This window comes from Cornus florida, unplaced genomic scaffold, assembly GCF_030987335.1.
Source record: "Cornus florida cultivar Cherokee Brave unplaced genomic scaffold, ASM3098733v1 CherokeeBrave_3.0.0_Hap2_Chr11, whole genome shotgun sequence".
Taxonomy (NCBI): Eukaryota; Viridiplantae; Streptophyta; class Magnoliopsida; order Cornales; family Cornaceae; genus Cornus; species Cornus florida.
The window spans coordinates 43,085,201-43,109,876 of NW_026775581.1; the positions used below are offsets into that span (position 1 = coordinate 43,085,201).

The 24,676-nt window shown below is 35.1% G+C and overlaps 1 protein-coding gene across 2 annotated transcripts in view; it reads left to right on the forward strand.

Moving 5' to 3' along the window:
* The first annotated feature begins 22,268 nt into the window (after window positions 1–22,268).
* The window catches only part of LOC132284656 (DExH-box ATP-dependent RNA helicase DExH14), an 87,981-nt gene continuing 85,573 nt past the window's right edge, over window positions 22,269–24,676 (forward strand). The window contains exons 1-4 of one of the 2 annotated variants that reach the window (XM_059786780.1): window positions 22,269–22,545; window positions 22,623–22,684; window positions 22,832–23,000; window positions 23,627–24,083. In XM_059786780.1, coding sequence (XP_059642763.1) covers window positions 22,439–22,545; window positions 22,623–22,684; window positions 22,832–23,000; window positions 23,627–24,083 — 795 coding nt within the window. In that variant the 5' untranslated portion in view covers window positions 22,269–22,438. Of the gene's footprint in view, window positions 22,546–22,622; window positions 22,685–22,831; window positions 23,001–23,626; window positions 24,084–24,676 lie in introns of those variants that run through there. The other variant, XM_059786781.1, reaches the window with a different exon arrangement.

Sequence of the window (24,676 nt, forward strand, 5' to 3'; positions counted from 1 at the left end):
CTTATACATATTACTACTACATAGTAACAAGTTAGCAAAACAACTCTCAATTGTGCATTATAAGCATTTCATATCTATAATGCTACGAAATCACAAGCCAACAATATATTCATATTAGAAACACACTCTCATGAATATAAATTTAACAACAATGCCCTTCAATGCATATAACACAATCAAGTGAATACTTTACAAGTCTAAATCCATGATCTTAAAATAGAAGCACCTTCTAAAACATGATTAAATTCATAGATAAACAAGATAGAATCTAATTACATCAAAATAATTAAACTCTCTAGATTTCAAATCATTTCCAATTGGCCCCAATTTAATATATACTAATAGACATATCATGGTCATTACATACATTCACACAAAAGCTTAATTAGGCCCATGAAATCACAAAAAATAGATTTTAATTAATTCTCTTAATTAAAGTCTCTAAATTTTCAAACTCAACCAAATGCTCTCAAATTAAAGTATGTTAACAAACATGCCAAAACTCAATTTAGAAGCATAATACAACTCAATTTCATGCAAGGTACGGCCATGAACTTTAATCTTTCACAAAAGATAAATATTAATTAAACAGAGCAATTCTTATTTAATTAATCCAAATTTAATATATGTTAACCAACATATTAAAATAAGATTTTCTACCATGCCACAATTCAAATCAAAGTTATATATCATCATGAATTTTAAATCTTATACAAAGAATTAAAAATTACTAACTTTCTAAATTTGATACAAGATACATATATAAGTTGCATAATCATGCTAAACACTCAATACAACATACACGAAAGCCTAAAACATTCCCTACCTCCATTTGAGATGAAATCTCAAATCCCCACCAAAATAAATCGACTCCGAATCCGACGAAACTCCTAGGTTTTGTCGAGGACAACACCACGAACATGAATCCCAAGGAAGCCCCATCAAAAACACAACTTGACTTTAAACCCGAACTCAAGAAATGACCAAAACGAGATTCCAATCGATTGGAATCGAAGGCCTCGCCGAGGGGAACAATAAACACTAAGGCATTAAGGTATTTCATTGAAGGGAAGAAGCTCAAAAGAAGAGAGAGAAGATGGCAGCCATGGCTGCCTCTAGATCTGGCCAAGAGAGAGGAGAGAGAGAGCAAAAATCTGATTTTTCACTTAAAGGCCCCCTATTTATAGAAAAACTCAAAAAGTGCCCCGAACGGGCCCCGCCAGGTTCGGAAAAGTGAAATCTGAGCAGACGCACTCAAACGGTAAAACTCTATGAATGAAAAAGATTCCAAATGAGAAAATATGAATAACGGAAGAAACGACGTCGAAAACTGAGTCCCGAGCAGAGAGTTATGCCCAAAACAAGTTTAGTACAAACCGGGGCCAGAAACCCAGAAACTGGAAAACATCGCCCAAGAGGAAATTCTAAGAGTCCACGACTCGACGAAATGTGAAAATGAATCCCATACGAGGATCTAGGCTCAAAATAAGGCATTGAGCAATAACTTTCATTAATTGCACAATGGCTCCTCCAAAAAGTGAAAACTGCGAAATTGCCCTGGAATGAAAATATCTTCCAAAAGATATTTTCTTAGATACACCTAAATAAAATATCTTCAAAAGATATTTACGAAAAATACCCCAAGAAAAGGAAATGTTTCCAAAGAACTTTGCATCCATGCCCCTATGGACACCGGGAGCAACCAGAGTACTTTCTCACGAAAGTAAAGATACGTATCTCATGGAAACCACTGAGAATGAAGATACGTGAAGTCAGAAACCAACTCCGAACACAAGAAGTGTGGTTACACAAACAGAGTGACAAATGAGGAAAAGACGGAATAGGGAAAAAGACAAAAAGTGAATACTGTCGAAAAACGAAAAATGTGGGAATGACTCGGCCCTCAAAGGAAGTTGTCAATCCACATAAAAGAGTCTCGGAAATCACTCCAGAGCACTCGAGACGACACTAATCGACAAGAAACGAAACTCAGAAGGGAAAAGACAACGGAAAAAATTTATCCGAAAAATCCGAGTCATTACAATATTTTTAATTTTCATTTATAATAGATAAAATTAATAATAATAATAATAATAATAATAATAATAATAATAATAAATTCAACCTAACCTTGTACATCTCTTCCTACTGAGCCTCAATTAATGTCACATGCCCAGAAGTTGGGTCTTGTGATGATCTAGTATTGGATTGAAATTTTTTGAAGCAGTTATATTTTTCTCTCGATTGGTTGAATTTACTCTTTAATTTTCTTTGTTTATAAACACGATTATTTCTTCTAGGCCATATTCTCGTTATAGGAGTTATATTGTTCCATCATTCATTAGTAAAGGTAATTGTTTTTTGAGTTCCATTCTTTGTTTCCTCTATTATCAACATTATAAAGTATACTGCAACTTGGTCATCTCATAAAAGTCTTTCATGAAACAATTTTCTTTTGACAAACTATAACAAATACAGAAACAAGACTATTCATTTAAGTCAACAAACTTGAAAATAAAAAAATAAAATAAAATAAAATTACACTTTATGAGAAATTCAACAAACAACATATTCTTGTAGTATATTCCAAATAGGCAGCATATTTCAACAAACAACATATTAATAGACAACATATTTTTGTAGTATATTGTAGCATCTATGTATTTTTGGAAGTACAAATAAATATTTTAGCATTTAGATCTAATAGACAATATATTTTATTAAGATTTTAACTGATCGTATTAGGTGGTATAACAACCACTAACCCCTCATCCTCACAAATTCTCTTTCATCATTTTCATATACTAAAGGACATCGAGATGGGCTACCCTCCATATAATTTTATTGTCCCTTCCATTTCCATAATCTACTAACCAAAATAAATTTCCTCATCAATTGACCCAAAAGTTGATCCATTAATGGATCCCAAATGTGGAAGCTAAAAAGAAATAAGGCCTCTAGAGATTTACATCATCCCTAAGACACAAAAGTGGCTTCCCGAGGACTCCCAAGAAACAAAGGAAGCAAGAAGGAAAGTTTTAAAACCCTACAAGAAATGGACCAAGGGTAAAATGGTCATTTTACCCAGAAATGGGTTCTACCATGCACAGCATTGGAAAGACAACGAAAAATTAACAAATTTTGACTCAAGAATCACTTGATTCGAAGTCCGAATGACAAAGTTATGATCAAATAAAGAAAAAATGTCAAAAGAGGCAACACAAGGCCATCTAATCGGTTAGATGATACCAAAACAGAAAGTTAGAAAATCCACGGAAGACCATCTAATCGGTTAGATGCTCCATCTGATCGATCAAATGGCCTCATTTGATCGATTAGATGGTTCATCTAACCGGTTAAATGGGGTTGATAGCAAGAAAGTATTTTAAACCAGAAAATTGAATTTGAAATGGGATTTCCGAGACTGAGATGACATTTTTTGGAAAAAGTCCGTGAAGAAACCCCCCCTAAAATTACATTCTCTACATGAGCATGTTAAGAGAAGTTTTTATTTTTCAAGTGAAACACCCAAAATACCCTTAAACCAGAATATGAAAGAAAAATGTGAAATGGGTCCATAGGAGGCTCATTTCACCAAAGAAAGGGTTTTTCATCAAATTGATCATGCACACAGATGTAACTTACTTATTAGGATGTGCTACAATGATCAACGACTTAAAAATACCGCCGATGCTAAATATGACCTATCCGAACCCCAATGCGTGAAAAATGTCATTTAAAGGCAAAAATTCAACATTTATTAATATACATGGATTTCAAATAAATTTTGGCCCTTGGCCACATATCATAAACATAAAATGGATGTCAAAAAGTGTGCTTAGGCACACATTACAAGTCTTAAGGTAAAAATGATATTTTTAGCCTAACCATATGTGATACACCTGGATTTCTAGATGCAGGTTGACTAGGCCCACGCCCGAACGCCCGAGGATATCAAAACGAATCGGCAATAATCGAACACAAAATACAAATAGGATAAATGAGAATAACCAAAATGCTGATCAGAAACTAAATGATAAATAAAACATCATAAATAAATTTCCATTAATAAATTTATTTGATACAAGTAATCCTCCAAATATATAACTCAGGAATCCATACTATGTGGACCCCTAGAAAAATCCCAACTGAACAAGTGATTGCATCAGAACACTGAAACATAAAGAAAACTTCAATGTAAAAACAAATCCGAAAGAGTAAGGTAGACGATCCCTGCTCAGCACGAACAATCCCTACTCCTGATGAATACCTGAAAAATGATGATGAGTCAGGCCCACAAACAAGTTCTATTCTAACTATAGTCCAAGCAGAGACCCGATACGCAGATACATCCTAGATAACTCGGCAATAGCTATATAGTCCATAACTATAAATATATATATCCACACTAAGGGACATTCACTGGACTACAAAGGGGGTTTCAACCTGAATAGAAGGCAACATGCATAACGCACCTGAGTGGGCATGAGTACCTAAGCCTAACAGGGTATACCTCGACCTATCATAGCCAGCTACGCATCCACTGCATATTCGCTCCCTAACCGTCAACTCTGAGACTCAAGCTCATATGCGATATTATAATTATATATATAAATTCCATCCAACAACTAATGTTGTGCCGATCAACTGTTCGTTGCCAAGACACGACATATAATTAGGATTTAAAATATACTATATCCCAATACAGAAACATAGAACAAACATCCAATATGTCATTCAACTATTTTAGTTGACAAGACATGATTCATGTAGGATTTAACTGTTTTAGTTAATCCATTCCGTATGTATGAATAGGTAGGAAATATCATTTTGATCTAATCCATCCCTTAATATGCCACCGTCCCATACCGGTGCATATAATCCACAAAATCCAATAAATGGTGCAACAATTAATATGAACATCAAATAAATCCAGAAATAAGCATAATAGAAGTCAGATATATACAAGATCCTATTATGCAGCCACTATATGATTATAATCATATAACCTCCGTTTAAATTGCTAGAGTAAAGCAAACAATTTAAATCATCCATATCCAATAATTGATAAACAAACTAAATTACTTCATCAATTAACATCCAGAGAAGAGTATAATAAAAATCAGATACTTAACTGAGCATATTATACTGTAATTTACAATAGTAAATTTATATCCCTCCATTTAATTTGCTAACAAAATGACTAACAATTTAAATCCTTCCAAGCCATTAACAGCATACAAATTTAATTTTAATTTTCATAATGTTTAAGTTCCTAGCATGGATTAATCATTCTTGGGTATTATCATGCTTAATAAAATCATTTAAAATCATCCATACAAGTTCAAAACTGCACTGAAGCCTCGGAAATCCCAAAAACCATAAAAAATACACATACTGTGTATTCACAAAAGGGGAGCCGACTCCAATTTAAAGTAGAGCCGGCTCCACTCCAAAAGGAGCCACCTCCACACCATGTTGAGCCGGCTCCACTTCAATGGAGCCGCTTCCATTGAAGGGTGGAGCTGCCTCCACTTTTCCCAGCCTCCGTCTTCTCTAACGCCGGCTATATTCTGACTTTCTGATTGCCCTTGTTAAGGTTCCTACACCTCTGTTCTAGGTTCCAGACAATCCCAACAATTTATAAGAAGTATTTATGCATCAATTACATGAATCAAAACAAGTTTACATTCAAAGAAAATCAAGAATTAAACCGAAAGCATATATTAAGTAACAACAGTTTTAATTCGATTCAATTCCATTCAATTCAAGCATGATTAATAGATTAATTTTAAATGTCCGTTTAAATCCTGGAGACTACTTAGGCATGCACAGAACACAAGTCTAAGGGAAAAAGTTAGAATAAAACTTGTCTTTAGGTTTCGGTTTAAAACCTTTCAACGTCGTCTCTGAATTCTTAAATGACTGCTGACTACCGTCAAACCTCCTACTGCTCTGGTTCAATCCCATAAGCAATTCCTTCCTTCCTCCTTGGTCCGACCTTTAATCCATGGCCGAAATCCTAACTGGTTCTCTCTGTTTTTCTTTCAAGTTGCTCTCTGTTTGTGAATAAGGTTTTATTGATTCTAAACCCTAAGCCGATGTCTAATGTTATATTTATATAGGCTTAAGGAAAACCTAATTTTAATTCTGAGAGGAGATGGAAAATAAAATAAAATAAAACTACACTAAGTCAGCTAACCCATGAGAATAAACGAAACCCTAAAATTATCTTACACATTATATAATGAATAAAAAAAAAATTTTAATTATTAATAATTACTAATAATTAAACTAATCTACATATACATATATACCCATATATACATGTATAAACATCCATGGGTATTAACCGTACCCATTTACTCCATACCATCCAATCCCATCCTTAATAAATAAAACATTTTAATTGAAACAATTAAATTAACCATTTAATTCAAGTCACCTATCTTATAATTTCAATTAAACAGACAATGCCAGTTAAACAAATAAATTAATTTAAACCATTAATGAACATTCATATAAGCATATAATTTAATTAACACAAAGAAATCAATTTAAACAATTCACAATTAAACAAATAACATGAAGTCACATAAACACATAGCCACGTAAACAACTAAAAATGCACAAGAAAGAAAAATTTAAATTCCAATTATATCATTTTGAAAACTAGGGGTATTACACCTAAGGGTGCACACGGTTCCGGTTGGAATCGGAACCGGAACCGTTCACGACGGTTCCTTGAAAAGGGAACCGGAACCGTATAGCATAGAACCGAACCGGAACCGAACCGTAGAAATGGTACGGTTCCGGTTCGGTTCCCATGGAACCGTTAACTCTCAGGCAAACACGGAGCTTCAGACGGGTTAGGACCGTTAGGTTTCGGCATCGGAAAGAGATGAGCTTGAGAGCTTCGTCGCCGATGCTCGCATATTGCGATCGCATTTCAGAGAGAGTTTAGTCACCGCATCGAACCTCAAAAACAGAAACGGAACCACCGAGAGCAGATCGGTTTGGGTGTTGAGAGAGAGACGGTAACGACTCTGTCCCTCGATCTGAAACCACCGGCGACAGACGAGAGAGCATCGTTTCTGATTACCGGAGCCAAACGACTAGAATATGCAAGCTAAGCACTCGTCGGGAAGGTTGGAGATGTAGTCGGGGAGATCAGGAGCGTCGGATAATGATGTCCTCAATTGACCAACATGCCGGCGTCGGTTAACTTTCGGTAAGCACAGAGCTTCAGACAGGTTAGGTTTCGACATCGGAAGGAGCCTTGCACCCAAGAGTTGATCTATCAGTATCATCTCTCAAACCACTAGATTTTATAGTTTACATACAGTTAGTTGCAGAGAGAGAGAGGGCAAGTTCAGAGTTGAGAGAATACAGATGGAGATTGGAGGCGATTAGGGAGGCTGAGGCTCAAATTTGGGCAAAAAACTAAAAAAAATAGGTATATATATATATATATATATGCATACGGTTCCGGTTCTTACCGGTTCCCACGGGCTGGAACTGGAACCGGAACCGTATGTACACGGTTCCTAAATTTGGAACCGGAACCGTGAGAACCATGAAAAACGGTTCCGGTTCTGTTTCCACGGTTCCGGTTTTTTTGTGCACCCCTAATTACACCACACATTACAACTTTAAAAGTAAAACTCAAACATGGTAACACTTGCATGGGAACAAGAATACATTTAAAAGAACTTCAATCCAATGAAATGACCTAGGGATATTATGCATCCCGAATCAAGGCATCCGTACCTGAAAATAACCCGATAACTTTAGGGTGAGTAAACAAGTTACTCGTAGAGAATAAACATGCATAGACATAACATTTTACAAGGTTTTCACGTTAACGTGAAACAATTCAAAAGCTTCATGCCACCTAACGTCTAATAGAGTGGGAGCTGGCTCTTTGCTCCCAGAGCCGGCTCTCCCTCTCTGAGAGCCTTCTCTGCCCATTTTTCTTGCTCTGTTGCTCCGTTTTGACTATTAGCTTCGTCTCCGGCTATTCCCAACCTTCGGTTCATCTTTAATACTGAGTTTAAGAATCCTATTTACACCCAATATCATCCCCATGACTTGTTCATAATAGTTCAATTCAATTACAGTGTTTAAAACCTTAACCGATTAAACATGCTTCCACTCCAAACTGCAAACCAGAGGTACACGAACTTTAACAGAATAATTTCACTCATAGAGACATCTGATTTAGCATATAAGAAACAAGTATAATTTAATTATTGATCAATTAAAACCCTAGAGACGGTCTAAGGATGCACATAACACAGGCAACGGGAGAAAGAAAGGAAAGAACTTGCCTCTTAAGGTTTCGGTTTGAAACCTTTAACCATCCTCTGTCTAGACCTTTCGGCGACCCCTTGAGTGTCGTCCACTCCTTTGTTGCCCTAGGTTCAACCCACGAGCAGCACTTATTTTTCCTCTCCTTGATTCAGCTTTGGTTCATGGCCGAAATCTTAGCTAAACTCTCTTTGTTTCTCACAATTCCCTCTCTGTTTCTCTATGTCTCTATACGCGAACAGAGTTCTCCAAACCCCTTTGTAAACTTATAACAGTATATATATAGACAAATATAAACCCTAAGTCTACATGTAATGAAAGCCGAAAACCCAACTAAAACCCTAGTCGGCCAAAAACGTGATCCATAAAAACAAAAACCCTAATTTAATATTACAATTAGAAATACTAATGTAACCCAATTAATTCCATTAAATAAACCAGTAAACAATTTAAAACAATTAAAAATAAGTAATTCAATTAAAAGAAATAAAATACACTTAAATAACATCATTAAACAAACCACACAATTTAAATACAATAATTAAAACAAATAATTTAAATAAAACAATTAATTTAAAACAATTTGACACCTAAGCACATAAAATAAAATTTTAAATTCCACTCTTATCCTTTTGAAAACTAGGGGTATTACAATCCTCCCTCACAGCGAATGTTTATCACAATAGATGCTGTTTTTCACGAAGACTCGATGTATTTTTCTGAGTCTGAACTTCAAGGGGAGTACCAAAAGGGAATTCAGACTCTCGATTATGATTTTTTAGAGTATGATTATCCCACTTCCGAGGAAGTTGAATCATCTAACCAGAATGTGGGGGATCTGGATTCAAGTGGTGATGACTCACAAGCTGAACTAGCAAATCAAGAAATGGGTGAATTAGATTTAAGTGGTATAACATTGGATCAAAGTGGTGATGAACACCTAATAACAAAAGAAACAAGTCCACCTCAAAAAGTAAGGCCGCCTCCAATTCCATCCGATATACCATACCAATCGCTTTCTGAAGATGTTCCTGAGCCACACAGAAGACAGTTGCCACAGCGTCACACTAGAGGTATTTCTAAACCCATATATGAGCCCGAGCTTTCTAGTAAAGTCAAATATCTTATGAGTCATTATATGTCTAACCATCGTTTGTCTGAATCAAATATGTCATTTGTGAATCAATTGTCCAGTGTATCTATTCCTAACTGTGTGCAGAAAGCCTTAGTTGACCCTAGGTGGAAAGCAGCTATAAATGAGGAGATGAAATCCCTGCAGAAGAGTGAAACTTGGGAACTTGTTGATCTCCCACCATGAAAGAAAATAGTTGGATGTGGGTGGATTTACATTGTGAAGTACAACGCTGATAGCGCAATTGAACGCTTTAAAGCGAGATTGGTGGCTAATGGGTACACTCAAACCTACGAGATCGATTGCACAGAGACATTTGCACCAGTAGCCAAAATCAACACAGTTCGTGTTCTGTTATCTTTAGCTGTGAAAATGGATTGGCCATTACAAAAATTCGATGTAAATAATGCTTTTCTGCATGGCGAATTATCTGATGAAGTCTACATGGATCTCCCGCTTGGGTGCATGATACCTAAGAGGAATAGTCGAAGGTGTGCAGACTAAAGAAGTCATTGTATGGATTGAAGCAATCTCCGAGAGCTTGGTTTGGAAGGTTCATAAAGTCTATGAGAGCATTTGGCTATCATCAAAGCAATTCAGATCATACTCTATTCCTAAAAAAATAGCAGGGTAAGATCACTGCACTTATTGTATATGTGGATGACATGGTGGTTACAGGGAATAATTCTGAAGAAAGGAAGGCCCTACAGAATTACTTGTCTAGAGAATTTGAAATGAAAGATATAGGCCTTCTGAAATATTTTCTTGGGATTAAAGTATCTCGATCCAATAAAGGAATATTCTATCCCAAAGAAAATATGCCTTAGATCTCTTATAAGAGACTGGTATGTCAGCATGTCAACCAATTGATACACCAGTGGAGGAAGGTCTAAAGTTGTGCATTGAGTCCAACCAAGTACCAACTGATAAAGGAAGATACCGAAGACTTGTAGGGAGATTGATGTACTTAGCACATACAAGACCAGATCTAGCTTATGCATTAAGTATTGTCAGTTAGTTTATGCATAATCCTGGAGAGCAACATATGAAAGCAGTTATGCGTATTTTGAGGTATTTGAAATCTGCTTCTGGAAAGGGAATCTTGTTCACTAAGAACTCAGATTATCAAAGCATAGATGCATATAACGATGTTGATTAGGCTGGTGCCGTGGATGATAGGCGATCTACCTTTGGTTACTTTACCTTTGTAGGTGGTAATCTTGTGACATGGAGAAGTAAGAAACAGAGTGTTGTCGCTCGCTCAAGTGCAGAAGCTAAATTTAGAGGTATGGCTCTGGGACTTTGTGAAGCATTATGGCTAAGACTACTTTTATGGGATTTGGGTTACCTGTCTAGGAAACCAATGCAACTATTTTGTGACAATAAAGCAGCATGTGATATTGCTCATAATCCAGTACAACGTGATCGTACAAAGCATGTCAAGGTAGATAGATTTTTCTTCAAGGAAAAGTTAGATGGAAAGATTGTGGAGTTGCCTAAAATAAAATTAGAAGATCAGCTGGCCGACATCCTCACCAAAGCAGTCTCCTATCGAGTATTCTCAAAGTTTTTAGGCAAGTTGGGTATGTGTGATATCTATGCACCAACTTGAGGGGGAGTGTTGAGATTCTAGGAGATTAGGAGGATGTAATCGTTTGTGATTCTTTCCATTCTTAGATTGATTGCCTTGCAGTATATTAGCTGTGAAATCGTGCTTCATTATGGGTTGTAAATGTGTCATTGATTGTATAGCCTAATTGTAGGAGATCATCTTCTATATATAGATTGTACATCGACAAACAAAAATATGAATGAAAATATACCATTCTTAATTCCCTATTTTCAGGTGAAATAATTTATGTTTGGTAAAGATACAAATGAGGAAGTGTACAATACACCTAAAAGTGTCTCGCTACACTATTGAAAATGTTTTATCTGCTATAATTAAAAAAATAAAGTAAAAACCTTTTTTATGTTTCCTCTTTTCTTTAAAATAATTAGACGCGTTTTTTTATTATAAGAAAACAAATATATATTATTAAACATAATTTTTGCTTTTGTTATGCCTTTTTATCGGTTGGCAACAGAAAAAATGAAACATTTTACGTAAGTGATCGTAGTCTCATTATTTTTAGTAAAATATAGGAATATTTAAGTAATTATGCAATATAAAATGAGGTAAGGGTATATTGTTTGAACCCAATTTGGTCACCATAAAAATTTGACGTGGTTTCTACTTTCAGCCTCAACCATGATAGGAAATTAAATAAATTCTATTGACACTCAATTTGGAACATACCGAGATTTTTCAATACAAAATTTTGGGTTACACCCATCTGTCAGTATCAAGCTGGGATCATTCATTACAAGCGTCAGGCTTAGTCATGCCCAATCATTAGTGTTAGGTCGAGTTACGCCTAATCATTAACGTCAGGCCGAGATCATATAACAACGAGTATTTGAGTCATTTGTTTTTTTAAAATTTTCGATCAAGTTGTTTGCAACCTTTAGGCGAGCTGAATTGGCCAACTCAACTACTTGCCACCTAGATAAGTCAGAGGAAGCAAAAGAGATAGACATTGTAATTTGGCCAAGTTCCCTTCACGCGTAAGATCGCCCTACTAGCAAACAAGATTTTGTGTCCCAACCTACCTTAACCTATATAGATATTATTTGTTTTGCACACTCTCCTCTTGGTGCTCATGATTTTTCTCAAAATGCGTCTACATGGTTAAGGGGTGTCCATACATATAAATGTCAGAAACTTCTCTCCAAGGCAATGTGGGACTTCACAATCACCTTTGTTGGGACCAATGATCGGTTGATCAACTATACATCAACCTTCGCAATAGCACGAATCATTGTAAAATAGGGCTATTGGTCGGGTAAGTCGAACCACTGGGACTGCGCTAGTCTAATACAACCTAAATGTCTAGAATCATTCTTAGAATGATGAAGGGTTTATAGAGGTTTTGTTGGATGTCACTTAAGTTAGGAAATTAAAAGTGCATAAAACAATAAATTGCAAGAATTCAAGGGAGTGAAGTACAAGTAAAGAAGGCTAGGGAAATGAATCCACCTCCATCCCTATGCACATGCTAGGTTAAGATTAATTTAAGGGAAAAACAACATTTATGATAGTCATGATACATAACAATACTAGGTTGCTATAATATCCTCAAGAAGTTCATTTAAATAGAAAGGCAAGAATAAACCATCAAAGGTTCACATGATCAACTACCTAAACTAAAATGTAGCTTAGAACATGCTTACTAAGTCAAGGATTATCAAGCCCTAATTTAAATGGTCAATGCACATAAAGCTAAGAATCAAGTATAGACCATTAAAGGGAAACCCTAAGCCATGAACTATCTAGGTTCTCCAACTCCATGCCATTAAAACCATTCCATGATCTAACTTCCATTGTCACCATGGAAGTGCAAGCAATATGATTAAGAAAAGTAACCATCCAAGACAGGATGAATAACTTACAATAATCATTTATAAACATTCAACATTCATTACAACAAAAATGAGGCTCTTGATCATGGAAAGACTATCAAAAATACATTGTAATCCCCAAAAATAAACTATACTAACACATGCTTACAAGGGATGGATTTCATCACCTCCCTAGATGAGGTTTAGTTGCCCATTGGTGAGTTAGAAGAAGGAAGAAGCATCATCATCATCTCCATTTTCGTGCATCCTCTTTGGAGCTTGAAGAACACCCTCTTTGCTCTCTTCTCTCTCCTCTAATCTTGTAAGAAATGAAGGATAATGAAAATGTGTGGCTCTCCCCTCTTTATCTAGATAAGAAATCCACCCAAAAAGCTCTCTCTCTCCTCCAAGAAACATCCCCAACCAACTCATAAATGAAAGCTTTCAAAGTAGGTAAAATCTGAGCACAAGTGGGCTGAGTCGTGTAGAATTCTGCCTTAATTTTGAGTGCTCGAAATAGGGCCTCGAGCACTCGAAAATTGGGCAGAATGCCCTATTCTCCATTTGCTCCGCTCAGACCTACTTTGATAAAATGGCCATAACTTTGCGCTCCGAACTCCAAATGACAAACCGTTAGAAGATTTGGAAAGCTAATTCAGAGCTTTAAATACTTCATGTTTTGGTGGAGATCCAATTCTCAAGAATGGTTGGTCGAAAATGAAGATCAAGGCAGAATTTCATTGCTGCCAGGTAGTTCTGCGCACCTCTGGTAACAAGGCCATAACTCTCTGCTCCGAGCTCCGAATAACAAACCGTTTGAAGATTTAGAAAGCTAATTCAGAGCTCTAAATCTTTCATGTTATGAGGGAAGTCCAGTTCTCTAGTTTGGAAGGTGAAAATGGCGAGCAAAGTCCAAATTTCACTGCTGCCATAAATTCAGCTTTTGAGCACATTGTTGATCAAAAATCCACAAGGGCTTATTTTTGCTCCCTTTTTGCAATTAAACCTAAAAATGCATACAAACACACAAATGAAGATAATCTACAGAATTAAACAAACAACGGACTTAACTAATGTAATTTAGGGTGCTTGAATATACAGTATTCGGCGCTTATCAACCAACGTCTTTGTTGGCCTGACCCATATAGGCTTCTGCAAGCTCTCTCATTTTTGGCTGGGAATTGGCTCTGATACCATTTGTCACAACCCCGACTCATAATGATATTGTCTGTTTTGCACATTCTCCTCTTGGTGCTCACCTTTTATGTTAAAAGTCGTCGACATGGTTAACGGGTGTTCATGCATACGAATTCTAGGAACACCTACCCCTAGGAAATGTGTGAGTCACATTTGATGCATATATTTAATAAAATGTCACTTCCAAAACAACTTTTTTTTCTCAAATGAATTGGTAAGCAAGCTGTGATATCCCTCGGATCCGAGACATGGGTTGATCAGGCCCAGGCCCAAACCCGAGGGAAATATCAAACAATTAATATTTAATGAACATATAATACAAATTGAAATAATAAGAAATAAACAATAAATGGCGGAAACGAATTCTAATTGAAAATCCTCAAAACAATATTACTCAAATCCATTAATCCAAAACCTCCAATTATTTAATAACTCGGGAATCCATCTAGTGGACCCTAATAAAAATCCCAACTGTAAAATAGACTAACTGTAATAAAAATCCAAAGCTAATATGGAAGCAGTCCTACGTAGTCGGTGGAATGGAAGTCTGTATCTACTCTGCACGACTAAGCTCTAACCCTGGAACTGACGAGCACTTGAAAAATAAGAGAGTGGGTTAGGCCCACATGCAAGTCCTATTCTACAACAATCCATACAGAAACATGATACGCAGATACATCCTAGATAGCTCAACAATATCTAGAGTAGTCCATATATGTATAGTTACACACTATAGGACGTTCACTAGTCCAATAGGTTTGTCTCAGCCTGAGTAGAGATACCATGCAAATCGCACATAATGTGGTCATGTGTACCTAGACCTACTAAGGAACAACACCTATGTCCAGTTATCCATTCTCGGCGATATACGCACCCTAACCATGGTCCTGAGACTCAAGCTCATACCATGGCACCATAAGGATATGTATATAAAGTCCGTATACTCCTAATACAAAATATCATCCATCTATTGTAGTGGTCTGATATAAGTATAACAATCTATCCAGAAACCAAAAAGGTCAATTCAATTCTTTATTGATATGACACAAATATGAGTAGGACTGAACCTTTATGGTAAATCCACACCTCAATCCAAAATAGGTAGGTTATAGTGTTTGAACTAATTCATACCTAGTATGCCACCGTCCCATACCGGTGCATACCATCTTCGATCCAATATAGTTGACAAATCAATAATAAATACTCATAAACCACACTCCAAAATAAGGATAAACACAGTCTATTATATGTATGACCAATTTATGCATCCAATTTAAGATTTAGAAATCCTATTCTAGTCCTTTAAATTGACGAAATAAGACTACGCATTTAACTCCTCCAAATAGTCCATAGATTGATGTAGTTATATAAATTACAACATCAAGTACTCCAATTAAAGCATAAATATTTCAAATGATCAACTATGCTCATTATAGTGTTACAACATGATTAACAGTATTAAATCATGTAAATACAAATTGCTAAAAATTTCAGTAAGCAATTTAAACTAACTGTCCAACCTTCCACACGCAAGCTTCCTGTTTAATCCTATGTTGTTCCATGCTTTAACATAATTATATTAACATGCTTCCCAGTATTTCTACATGTTTATAATAATTATATAGACCATGATCTGCAATCTAGACAATTTAAAGTTAATCAAAACTGCCCAACAGAACCCCAAACCATTGAAAAACCACAAAACTGGAGGAAGAGTCGCCTCCAAAACAAGGGAGTCGGCTCTCCCCTTGGTGGAGCCGGCTCCACCCTAGTGGGAGCCGGCCCTACCCCTTGTAGAGCCGGCTCCACCTTTGTGGGAGTCGGCTCTCTCATCCCTAGAGCCGGCTCCCTCATTTGGTGAGCCGTCTCTTCTCCGTTGAGAGCCGTAACGCCTTTCCGGTTGCCTTCTTCACCTTCGGTGACATGCAAGACCCTTTGTACAATTTTTATTTAACTAACTAGGGTTCTGTTGATGTCCAGAATTAATTATAAGCATGCCTCAAATACCAAATACACAAAGGTTACGCAAGATTAAAACCAATGCAAACATATTTTTAAGCATGAATAACTTTCAATCACAAAACAGTTTTGAATACAACGATTTAAACTTAATTTAGACATGCTTGTATGAATAAAATAAATTCAATTTTAAGTCCTGGAGACCACCTAAGCATGCACAGAACACAAGCTTAAGGGAAGGAGTAGAACAGAGACTTGCCTTTGAGACTTTGGATTAAAATCTCTAACTATCGTCTCTATCAACTCCGGCAACGTCGGTTGTGTTAAACGACTTTTGCTGCTCCTAGTTCAGTCCAGTAGCACACACCAAACTTCCCTCCTTGATTCAGTCTTAGCTTAAGCCCAAAACCCTAGCCTTCCTCTCTTTATCTCCCTCTGTAATTCTCTGTATCTCACGGTCTCTCTGCTTTACAGAATTTGGCTTATTTTTCTAAAACCTTAAACCACCGTATTGCTTATATTTATAGGTGTATAACAATAACCCTAGTCCATGTATAATTAGAGACTAAGCCCTAATTCCAATCATAGTCGGCCCATAAAACTATCTAAGTTGTAACATACGGCGATTTACTATACAAACCTTAAGTCGGCTACATTAAATTGTAAAACTCTAACTGAAGATACGTAAAACAATCTAATAACTAAATAAATTAAATAATTATCAGTTAAATAATTACCACAGTTAATCACTTAAAACGTTTACAACAGTGAATTACAAATAAAAAAATAATACAATTAACACACAATAATTAACCAACGTAAATAAGTCAAATAATGCATATAAAACAATTAAATCAATTTTAATTCAAAAACCAATTTTAATTCAAAAATCAATTAATAAACGCAAATGAATAATTAAACAACCAAAATTAGCAATTAAACAAATAAAAAGACAACAAAACAAAAATTAAAAATGCCGAGACTATCCTTTTAAAATTAGGGGTATTACACAAGCTTATTGGGGAATGAGCTGTCATTTGTCGATTTCTCCGTGGAAAAAAAGAAACCATTCGACTAAGCTAGGAAGGACTGTCATGTGTCAATTTCTTCATGGGTCAAGCATAAAGGAGTCCAATCCCATTAGCAACTTGCTTCTCCAAGTCTCCTACAAATACTTTCTTCTCCAACATAGCAACTTATTTATTAGTTTATATAGCTTTCTTAAGCTTTAAGCCCATGGATTTCATGCACCTTTCTTGTAACTTTATATTGTATATATGAAATTGCATTTTTGATTTCCATTTACATAATCGTGCCTTGCGTTCATTTCTATTTCATAACTTTAGGCTTAATGGAATTGCACCTTTACTTTTCTAGTGCAATTTTTTTTCTACTCCAATAATACCCATTTTAATCCAAATATAATGATTCAATAAAGCTTGTTTACATACGGGTATTTTTCGAGATATTAGTATGGACAACCCTACACCCCACAACAACCTTCACCTACATATAATCAACCAAATGTATGGCCAGAATATTCATATACACCTAATCCTCCATCACCACCATCTCCATATTTGTTTGACCACCAACCACTACATGAGAATTTTAGTAATTGGCAAGGCCAATGAAGCATGAGAAATTCGGTAAGAGGGATATCCTTTGCCTTTTCACAATTGCATGAATGATATCTCACTCTATTTGGGCCGCTTTTCATGGCTACAGCCGAAACAATGGAATATGTTGAGCACATGCATCTCGAGTCCCAGAGAAAAATGACTCTAGCACACCCGCAGACCCCAAGGGCCCCAAATTGTGTAAACAAGTATCGTTGCACTCATGCGGTTTTTATCCCCTCATCCCATCTCCACTGTATTTGTTTCTAAATCACCTTAAATCCATTACAGTCAGCAAGGTAATTTGTCACTCCCAACTATATTTACACTTCACTTTCAAAGCAAAAACACTAATAAACAGAGAGAAAATAGGATAGGAGTAGCACGGTGTGGAAGGTGTTAGTTGATTAAGTTGTAAATTACTACTCTAATGAACCAGAGGGGGTGAATAAGTCAACTTGCTCAATTCTCATAATTGATTAATTTACCCACAATGATGATCAATTAAATATCCACAACCACAAAAATATAAACAGTAAAATAAAATAAGTAACGTAGAGTTTGAGAGATGACAATTTGTTTTTAGCGAGGAAACCCTGATCTAATCATCTAGGAAAAACCTCGGAGATTCTGGTGTCTCGAGCAAAACAATCCACTATAGTTGAAGCAAACTACAATGGAGTCTGACTACAGCTCACACTCACTCCGCTCTACTAAGAACCAATTGTTGAACATATTCGGCTTTACGATTCCCCCGTCTAAAAGCACTTGACTTCAGGCTTACTCCCTTGATCCCTATAGAATGATTGTTGGTAGATTAACAACGTTGCATGAATACTTTGACCCCTTCAAAGTGTGATCACTCCCTCATTTGCTCCAAATTCTGAATTATGCGATGGCAAATAAAATCATACTTCTTAGAATATTTGAATTTTCAATATGCTTCAATTTCGACCAGATAAAGAAGATCACCCTTAATTACTATTGTATTTATGTGTGTGCTTTCAAATATAAAATCAGAAAAATCATATTTGATTTTTTGAATAAAAATATTTCTCAAAGGCTCTCTCAAAACTATTGAAAATTAAGTTTCAAAAGTCATTAAAACTTAGAGAGAAAAAAATGTTTATATAGATTTTAGAGAGACTTAAAAATAGTTGCAAATGAAGTCAAATTCGTGCAAACACAATCCCCTAAAATTTTGAAAAAAAAGGAATCTTGATTGAAATAAAATTACAATTTCCATATTGGTTCTAGGGTAACGCAACCAGTTTTGATATTACGCAACCAGTTTCGCTTGGTTAATGTGTAATTTATCAAAACTAAATTTCAAGAATCAACCACCGCAACCGGTTTCGTGAAGCACGAACGGTTCCATTAAGGCAGTTTCAAATCTTTCAAAAACGAATTTTGAAAAACGAAAACCGCAGCCGGTTGGGTGAAGCGCCACCAGTTTCTGGTGCAAGAAAATTTTTGAAAAACTTTTTAAGTGCATAATAACCCTAAAACTCACTAAAGATGAAAAGTAAGTGTCCTCACCAACATACCTTCTTTAACATGATGTTCTTGTATGAATCAAAGTTGAAAGCATTTTGGTTGCACTTGTTGTTCCGCACTTGACAACGAGACTCAAAGTAAAACAAAAATTATAACTTGATCGGACACGTTTTGACGCCGAAATTTGTCAATTACAAAATTAATTTCACACAGAGACCCGATTCCATGTTAGAAATAATGATTGTATTTTCTTTAAATGAATAAAGATGAAATGCAGTTATCGCTTCCCTTCTAATAAAGACTGTTTGGAAGTACAAGAGAACGGTTTTTTTTTGCTAATATTATTATTAGTATTCGATACTAGGTCATTTATAATGTTACTATACCCAGGGACGGTTCCATGTAATTCGGGGCCTTAGGCGGAAAAAAAAAGACCTTTTCATATCATGCAATATATTAATTATTAAATAATAATTAATTAAAAATCATCTTTGTTGTTTTAAAAAAATATGGGTAAAAATAGTCACAAGACTCACAACTCGAAAGCAAATATACAATATGAAAAATATAGATATATACAAATTTATAATAACAAAAGTTAGTAAAACTAAAAAATAATTAAAGAAAGAAAATAATATAACCTGATTTAGAAATCTCCAATTCAATGCTGCTGCAAATTCTTTAATAAAAGAAAAGTGCGTTCAAATTGAAATTTGAGACTAATGAAAATTGAGTCGAGAAGAAAGAAAATTGTAAAGTTATAATGAGAGAGACTAAAAAGGGAGATGACTTGTAATTTATTGAGTTTGTTGAGAGATGAGAGAATGAATAAGAAAAGAAAAATAAATAAATAAAATAACGTGTATAAAAAAAAAGTGTTTAAGATAGACAAAAAAAAAAAAAGAAAAAGCGTTTAAGAATATAAATATTTGAGCCCATATTAAGTGTGTGTAATGATTAGGGTTTGGATTACTAAACAACTGAATGAGGAGGAGAGAGAAATTGTGAAAAAAAGTGAGATATTTTAGGAGATAAATATATATAAAAAAATGAGATATTTTAGGAAACAAAAAATTTCTCTCTTGAAAGAAAAGGCGACAAAAAATTTCTCTTTTGAATGAAAAGGAGTGAATGGACAAGGAGCGAGAAAACAAAAAAAAGAGAGAAAACAAAAAAAAGAAGAGTTATTTTAAGAGATAAATTCTTTAGAATTAGTGTTTAATTTGGAAACAATTACAATATTATATACAAGGTAATTATAATATTTTGGAACATTTTTATTGGTTGGGGTCTTAGGCGACTGCTTAACTTACTTTAGGCTCGAACTATCCAGACTATACCTTCCTTATTTATTGTGAGTTGATTATTCGTCACGAATTTAGCTTAAGATGTGTTCGGAATAGAGAGGCCTGGAAAGAATTCCATTAATAAGTGGCTGTTTATATCAATCATACAAAAAGTGGGTTTGACATTTGATGAACTTGGCTAAATCAATCCAGAATTTTGGCTAAATCAATCCAGAATTTTCTATGTATTTGATGCCATGATGGAACATGTCTTGAAAAGTTGTATATATGATTTTCTTTCCACACGGGGAAATCATATATATTGTAGGAAGATTATTGGTGAATACAAGTAATAGCAAAATTAATTCCTGGTACTAATTACAAATAATAAAAACATTGTGTTTTCAGTGATTATTACATTTGTCATATGGGTAACAGCATATATGTGAGGAAAAAAACCTTCGAACTTAAAATTATTCTTATTCAAATACTCCTTCCATTTCAAAAAAATTTTTAATATTTTTTTTCCTTCATTTTTTGATGTCCAGATCAATAGGCAAATACCAATGTGATAGCGGCCAAACGTACATTTCAAGAAGAGATTATGAGTTCGAGCTATGTATGTATAAATATCAACTAAGAAAAAAAAAAGAAAAGAATATGGGTGACTGCATATATGCAAGAAAAAAAGAAATTTATTTTAGATTTACTCATTTGAGGAGATTTTTCATTAGGAAAATTATATTATTGACGACTTTAATACCTCAATTTAAAACCGACAGAGATAAAATATGACGTGGTTATCAGATTTATTTATTATTTTTATTATTATTTTTTTCACATCAAGTTTCATCGTACTCATATATAAGAATTTGATTTGTACAAAATTTACAACAAAAATTACAATGTTTTCTTACAATTTTTCAATACTTCGATTTTTTTTTTCTTTTTTTTTATTTATTTAAATTCCCCTCCTTATTTTTTATTTTTGTTTCTGGGAGTCGTATAGATCATTATAGCAATTAATAAATGCTATTAAAGTAATTGATGTAAATTAATGATCAAAGACACAATATTTTATCTAAAGTCTTGTTATAGAGATGCAATGTGATGTGTGTGTGTGTGTATATATATATATATAATAGATACACAATTTGATATTGAAACTTTAATTACTAACAGATAATTAAGATGAAACCTAAAAAAAGAAGTGCAACTTTATAAATAGTTAATTACTTTATTTTTGAATATGGATTCATTATATTTGACACATAATTACATGGACTCGATAAAGTAGTAGGTTTTTTATTTATGGGGCTAAATAGCAGGACTCTTTTCATTATTAAACTTTACAAATGAATCCAAACCATTCATAAAAGCTCAATCTAGTAATTTACACTTAAAAACAAAAAAAAAAACTTTCTTAACTCATTCAGGCTCCCAATTTGCTTGATAAACAAGCCAAGCCCGTACCAGGATCCAAGTCTTGTTTCATTAATGATAAACAAGTTTCGCTTAAACGAGTCTAAGATTAACTCGAACATGGGCCAATCCAATAGTTGTAGTCGTTGTGGTTATGTAGGCTAGTGAACATGGGCCAGCCCAATTCCTATACCTGGGCCAAGAGTTGAGTTGGGGTTATTTGAGTAACTTATTTATTAATTGAGTTTAATTTTTTTAATTAAATTAAATTTATTTACTATTAAACAAATAAATACGAACAGAGTTTTTAACAAGCTTGAGTAGCTGAGCCGGAAGCCCGAACAATCGAAAGATTGGTTTATTTACAACCTAATTGGCAGTGTAATTAGTCACTGTATTTGTTAAAGACCTTGTAAACCCAAAAGAGAAAAACCAGGAATACTCGTACATATTACTGTAAAGAAAAGATCATCAGAGAAGCCATCTCCTATATCACCGCTTTTCCTCCTCTTCTTGCCGCCAATTCTCCTCTCTCCGGAAGCGAATTTCTAGGGTTTCAGAGCCACAAGCAAACCATGTTGCTTCAACTTCCTCGTTTCACGAACTCTCTCAGAGACCCATTCGACGTCGATCAGGCATATCTCCAACGCAAAACCATCCTCCAACATCACAAGTCTCGCAGGTAATCACTGTCTCCGAAACCCAATCGTCACTGTCCTTCAAATTCATTGTAATTCACTCGAATTTTGCGTTATTTAGTTCTGCAAACTCGGTTGATGAATCAGAACTTGCACGAAAGATTGTTCACAGATGGGAAGAAGGTAATTCCACATTCTATAGTTATATACATACATACATATATATATTTTACTTATTATGAATTAAAATTTGTGTTATATCTATAGATATATATATTTTACTTATTATGAATTAAAATTCGTGTTTACGTGTACTTGTTTTTGGTAAAGCTTCATTTGAAGTGCGGCAAGCATACAAACAGTTCATAGGCTCCGTCGTTGAGTTGATCGATGGAGAAGTAGCATCTGAGGAGTTTCGGGAGGTGGCATTGATTGTTTATGGGCTTTTTGGTGGACCTGCGCAGGAGGACGGAGACGACAGGAGGATCATCGAGAAGAAGTAAATTTTTGTTTCCCGTTATTCGATCACAACACTTACTTTCACTGTAGAGGGCTATTTAGTGGGTCTTAGGTGCAAGTTGGTCTGTAGAACTTCTATATAATATTTTTTTGAAGGAAATTAATTGTTGTGAATGCATATTAATTTTGCAACACTACCGGGCAAAGATTTTTTAAAGTAGTAAAACGGATCATTGGAGCACAAATGCCATTAACAAGTTACAATACAAGAGCGGTGGGATATGGATGTTAACTAGTTGGTATTAACTTGTAACTAGGATGTGAAGCAATATTATAGTTTTTAGTGAGATGTTATGATTAAAGTCCGTGCACTAGTCCACGCGGAATGCTGGTTGGTATTATTGCAAGAACTTGTGGTAATGATGTTTTAAATGGTATGTTATTTTCTTTTTTGGATAAAAAAGAGAAAAAAAAGCAGCAGCAATGAAGCACATTAAATAGTATTGGAATTGAAATACTGTATATGAGTTACTTAATGGACAGTGACTAGGAGCATGAATGTCACTTAGCTGGATAATAAATTGTGGGTGGACGTAGTGTTGGATGGTAGTAACTTATAGTCTTATATTTAAAAACTACAACTGAAATTAGAATATGGAAATGCAGGTTGGAATTACAGAAATTACTTGGCCATGTTGTTTCAGATGCAAATTTACGAAAAATTGCCTCTCTTGCACAGAGGCTTTCGGGCTTACAGCCAGATGAGCATAGGGCCATGTTTGTTCCAGAAAGGCAATTAAATGAGGGTGGTGATGATTTAGAATTTGGTGCTGATCTTGTTTTCCGCCCCCCAACTCGGTTTCTGGTTGATGTTTCTTTGGAGGATGGAGAATTACTGGGGGATGAAAGCATTGCGCCTTCTTCTTCTTCACATCACGAGGGATGGTATGATCATGGTAACTCCACAGATTACCATTTTGCTGTTGATGGGTTACACTTTGATTTGGTGTGGTTGAGAGGTGCATGTGATAAAATAGTGAAAGAAAGTGCTTCACAGCTTTCACAAGATGAACTAGCAATGGCCATTTGCCGGGTTCTTGATTCAGACAAACCCGGTGACGAGGTAACGTTTAAAATGTCTACTCAACTAATATCATCAGTCGAAATTTCAGGGCCGTTGCTAGGAATTTTTTTTTTTAATCTTTTGTTGGTTGGTTGTGTGTGTGGGGGGGTGTGGAGAGGGTGTTTGACAGGATGGAGGACTAAGCAGGACTACGGACCATCAATAATTTTCTTATGTGATTTAAATTAATTTCCCCACCAATCCTACTGTGAACCTTGCAGTTATTTTTTCAATTTTAACTATTTTGCGAGTTTCTGTGAAATTTTTTCTCAACTCATTGGCTCCAATTATTTGGTTTACTAACAGAAGGATCAATTCATAGTATGCCGTTGAACATTTTCCTTTTAAAATTTATTCATGCACCATGTTTCAAGCAAGTTCGATTAATCGTCAAAATTTTCCTATAGTCATTGTGTGTGTGTGTTTTTTTCTTCCTTGTAGTGTCTGTTGGAAGTATTACCACTAAATGCAAATTTAAAACTGGCATGGTTGGGATGATGTGAGTGGTAGATTAAAACTAGCCATAACAGGCGTTTAATTCTGTAACTCCTGATTTTTAATGAGTAAAACATGTATGTTGAAGATAAGGTGGA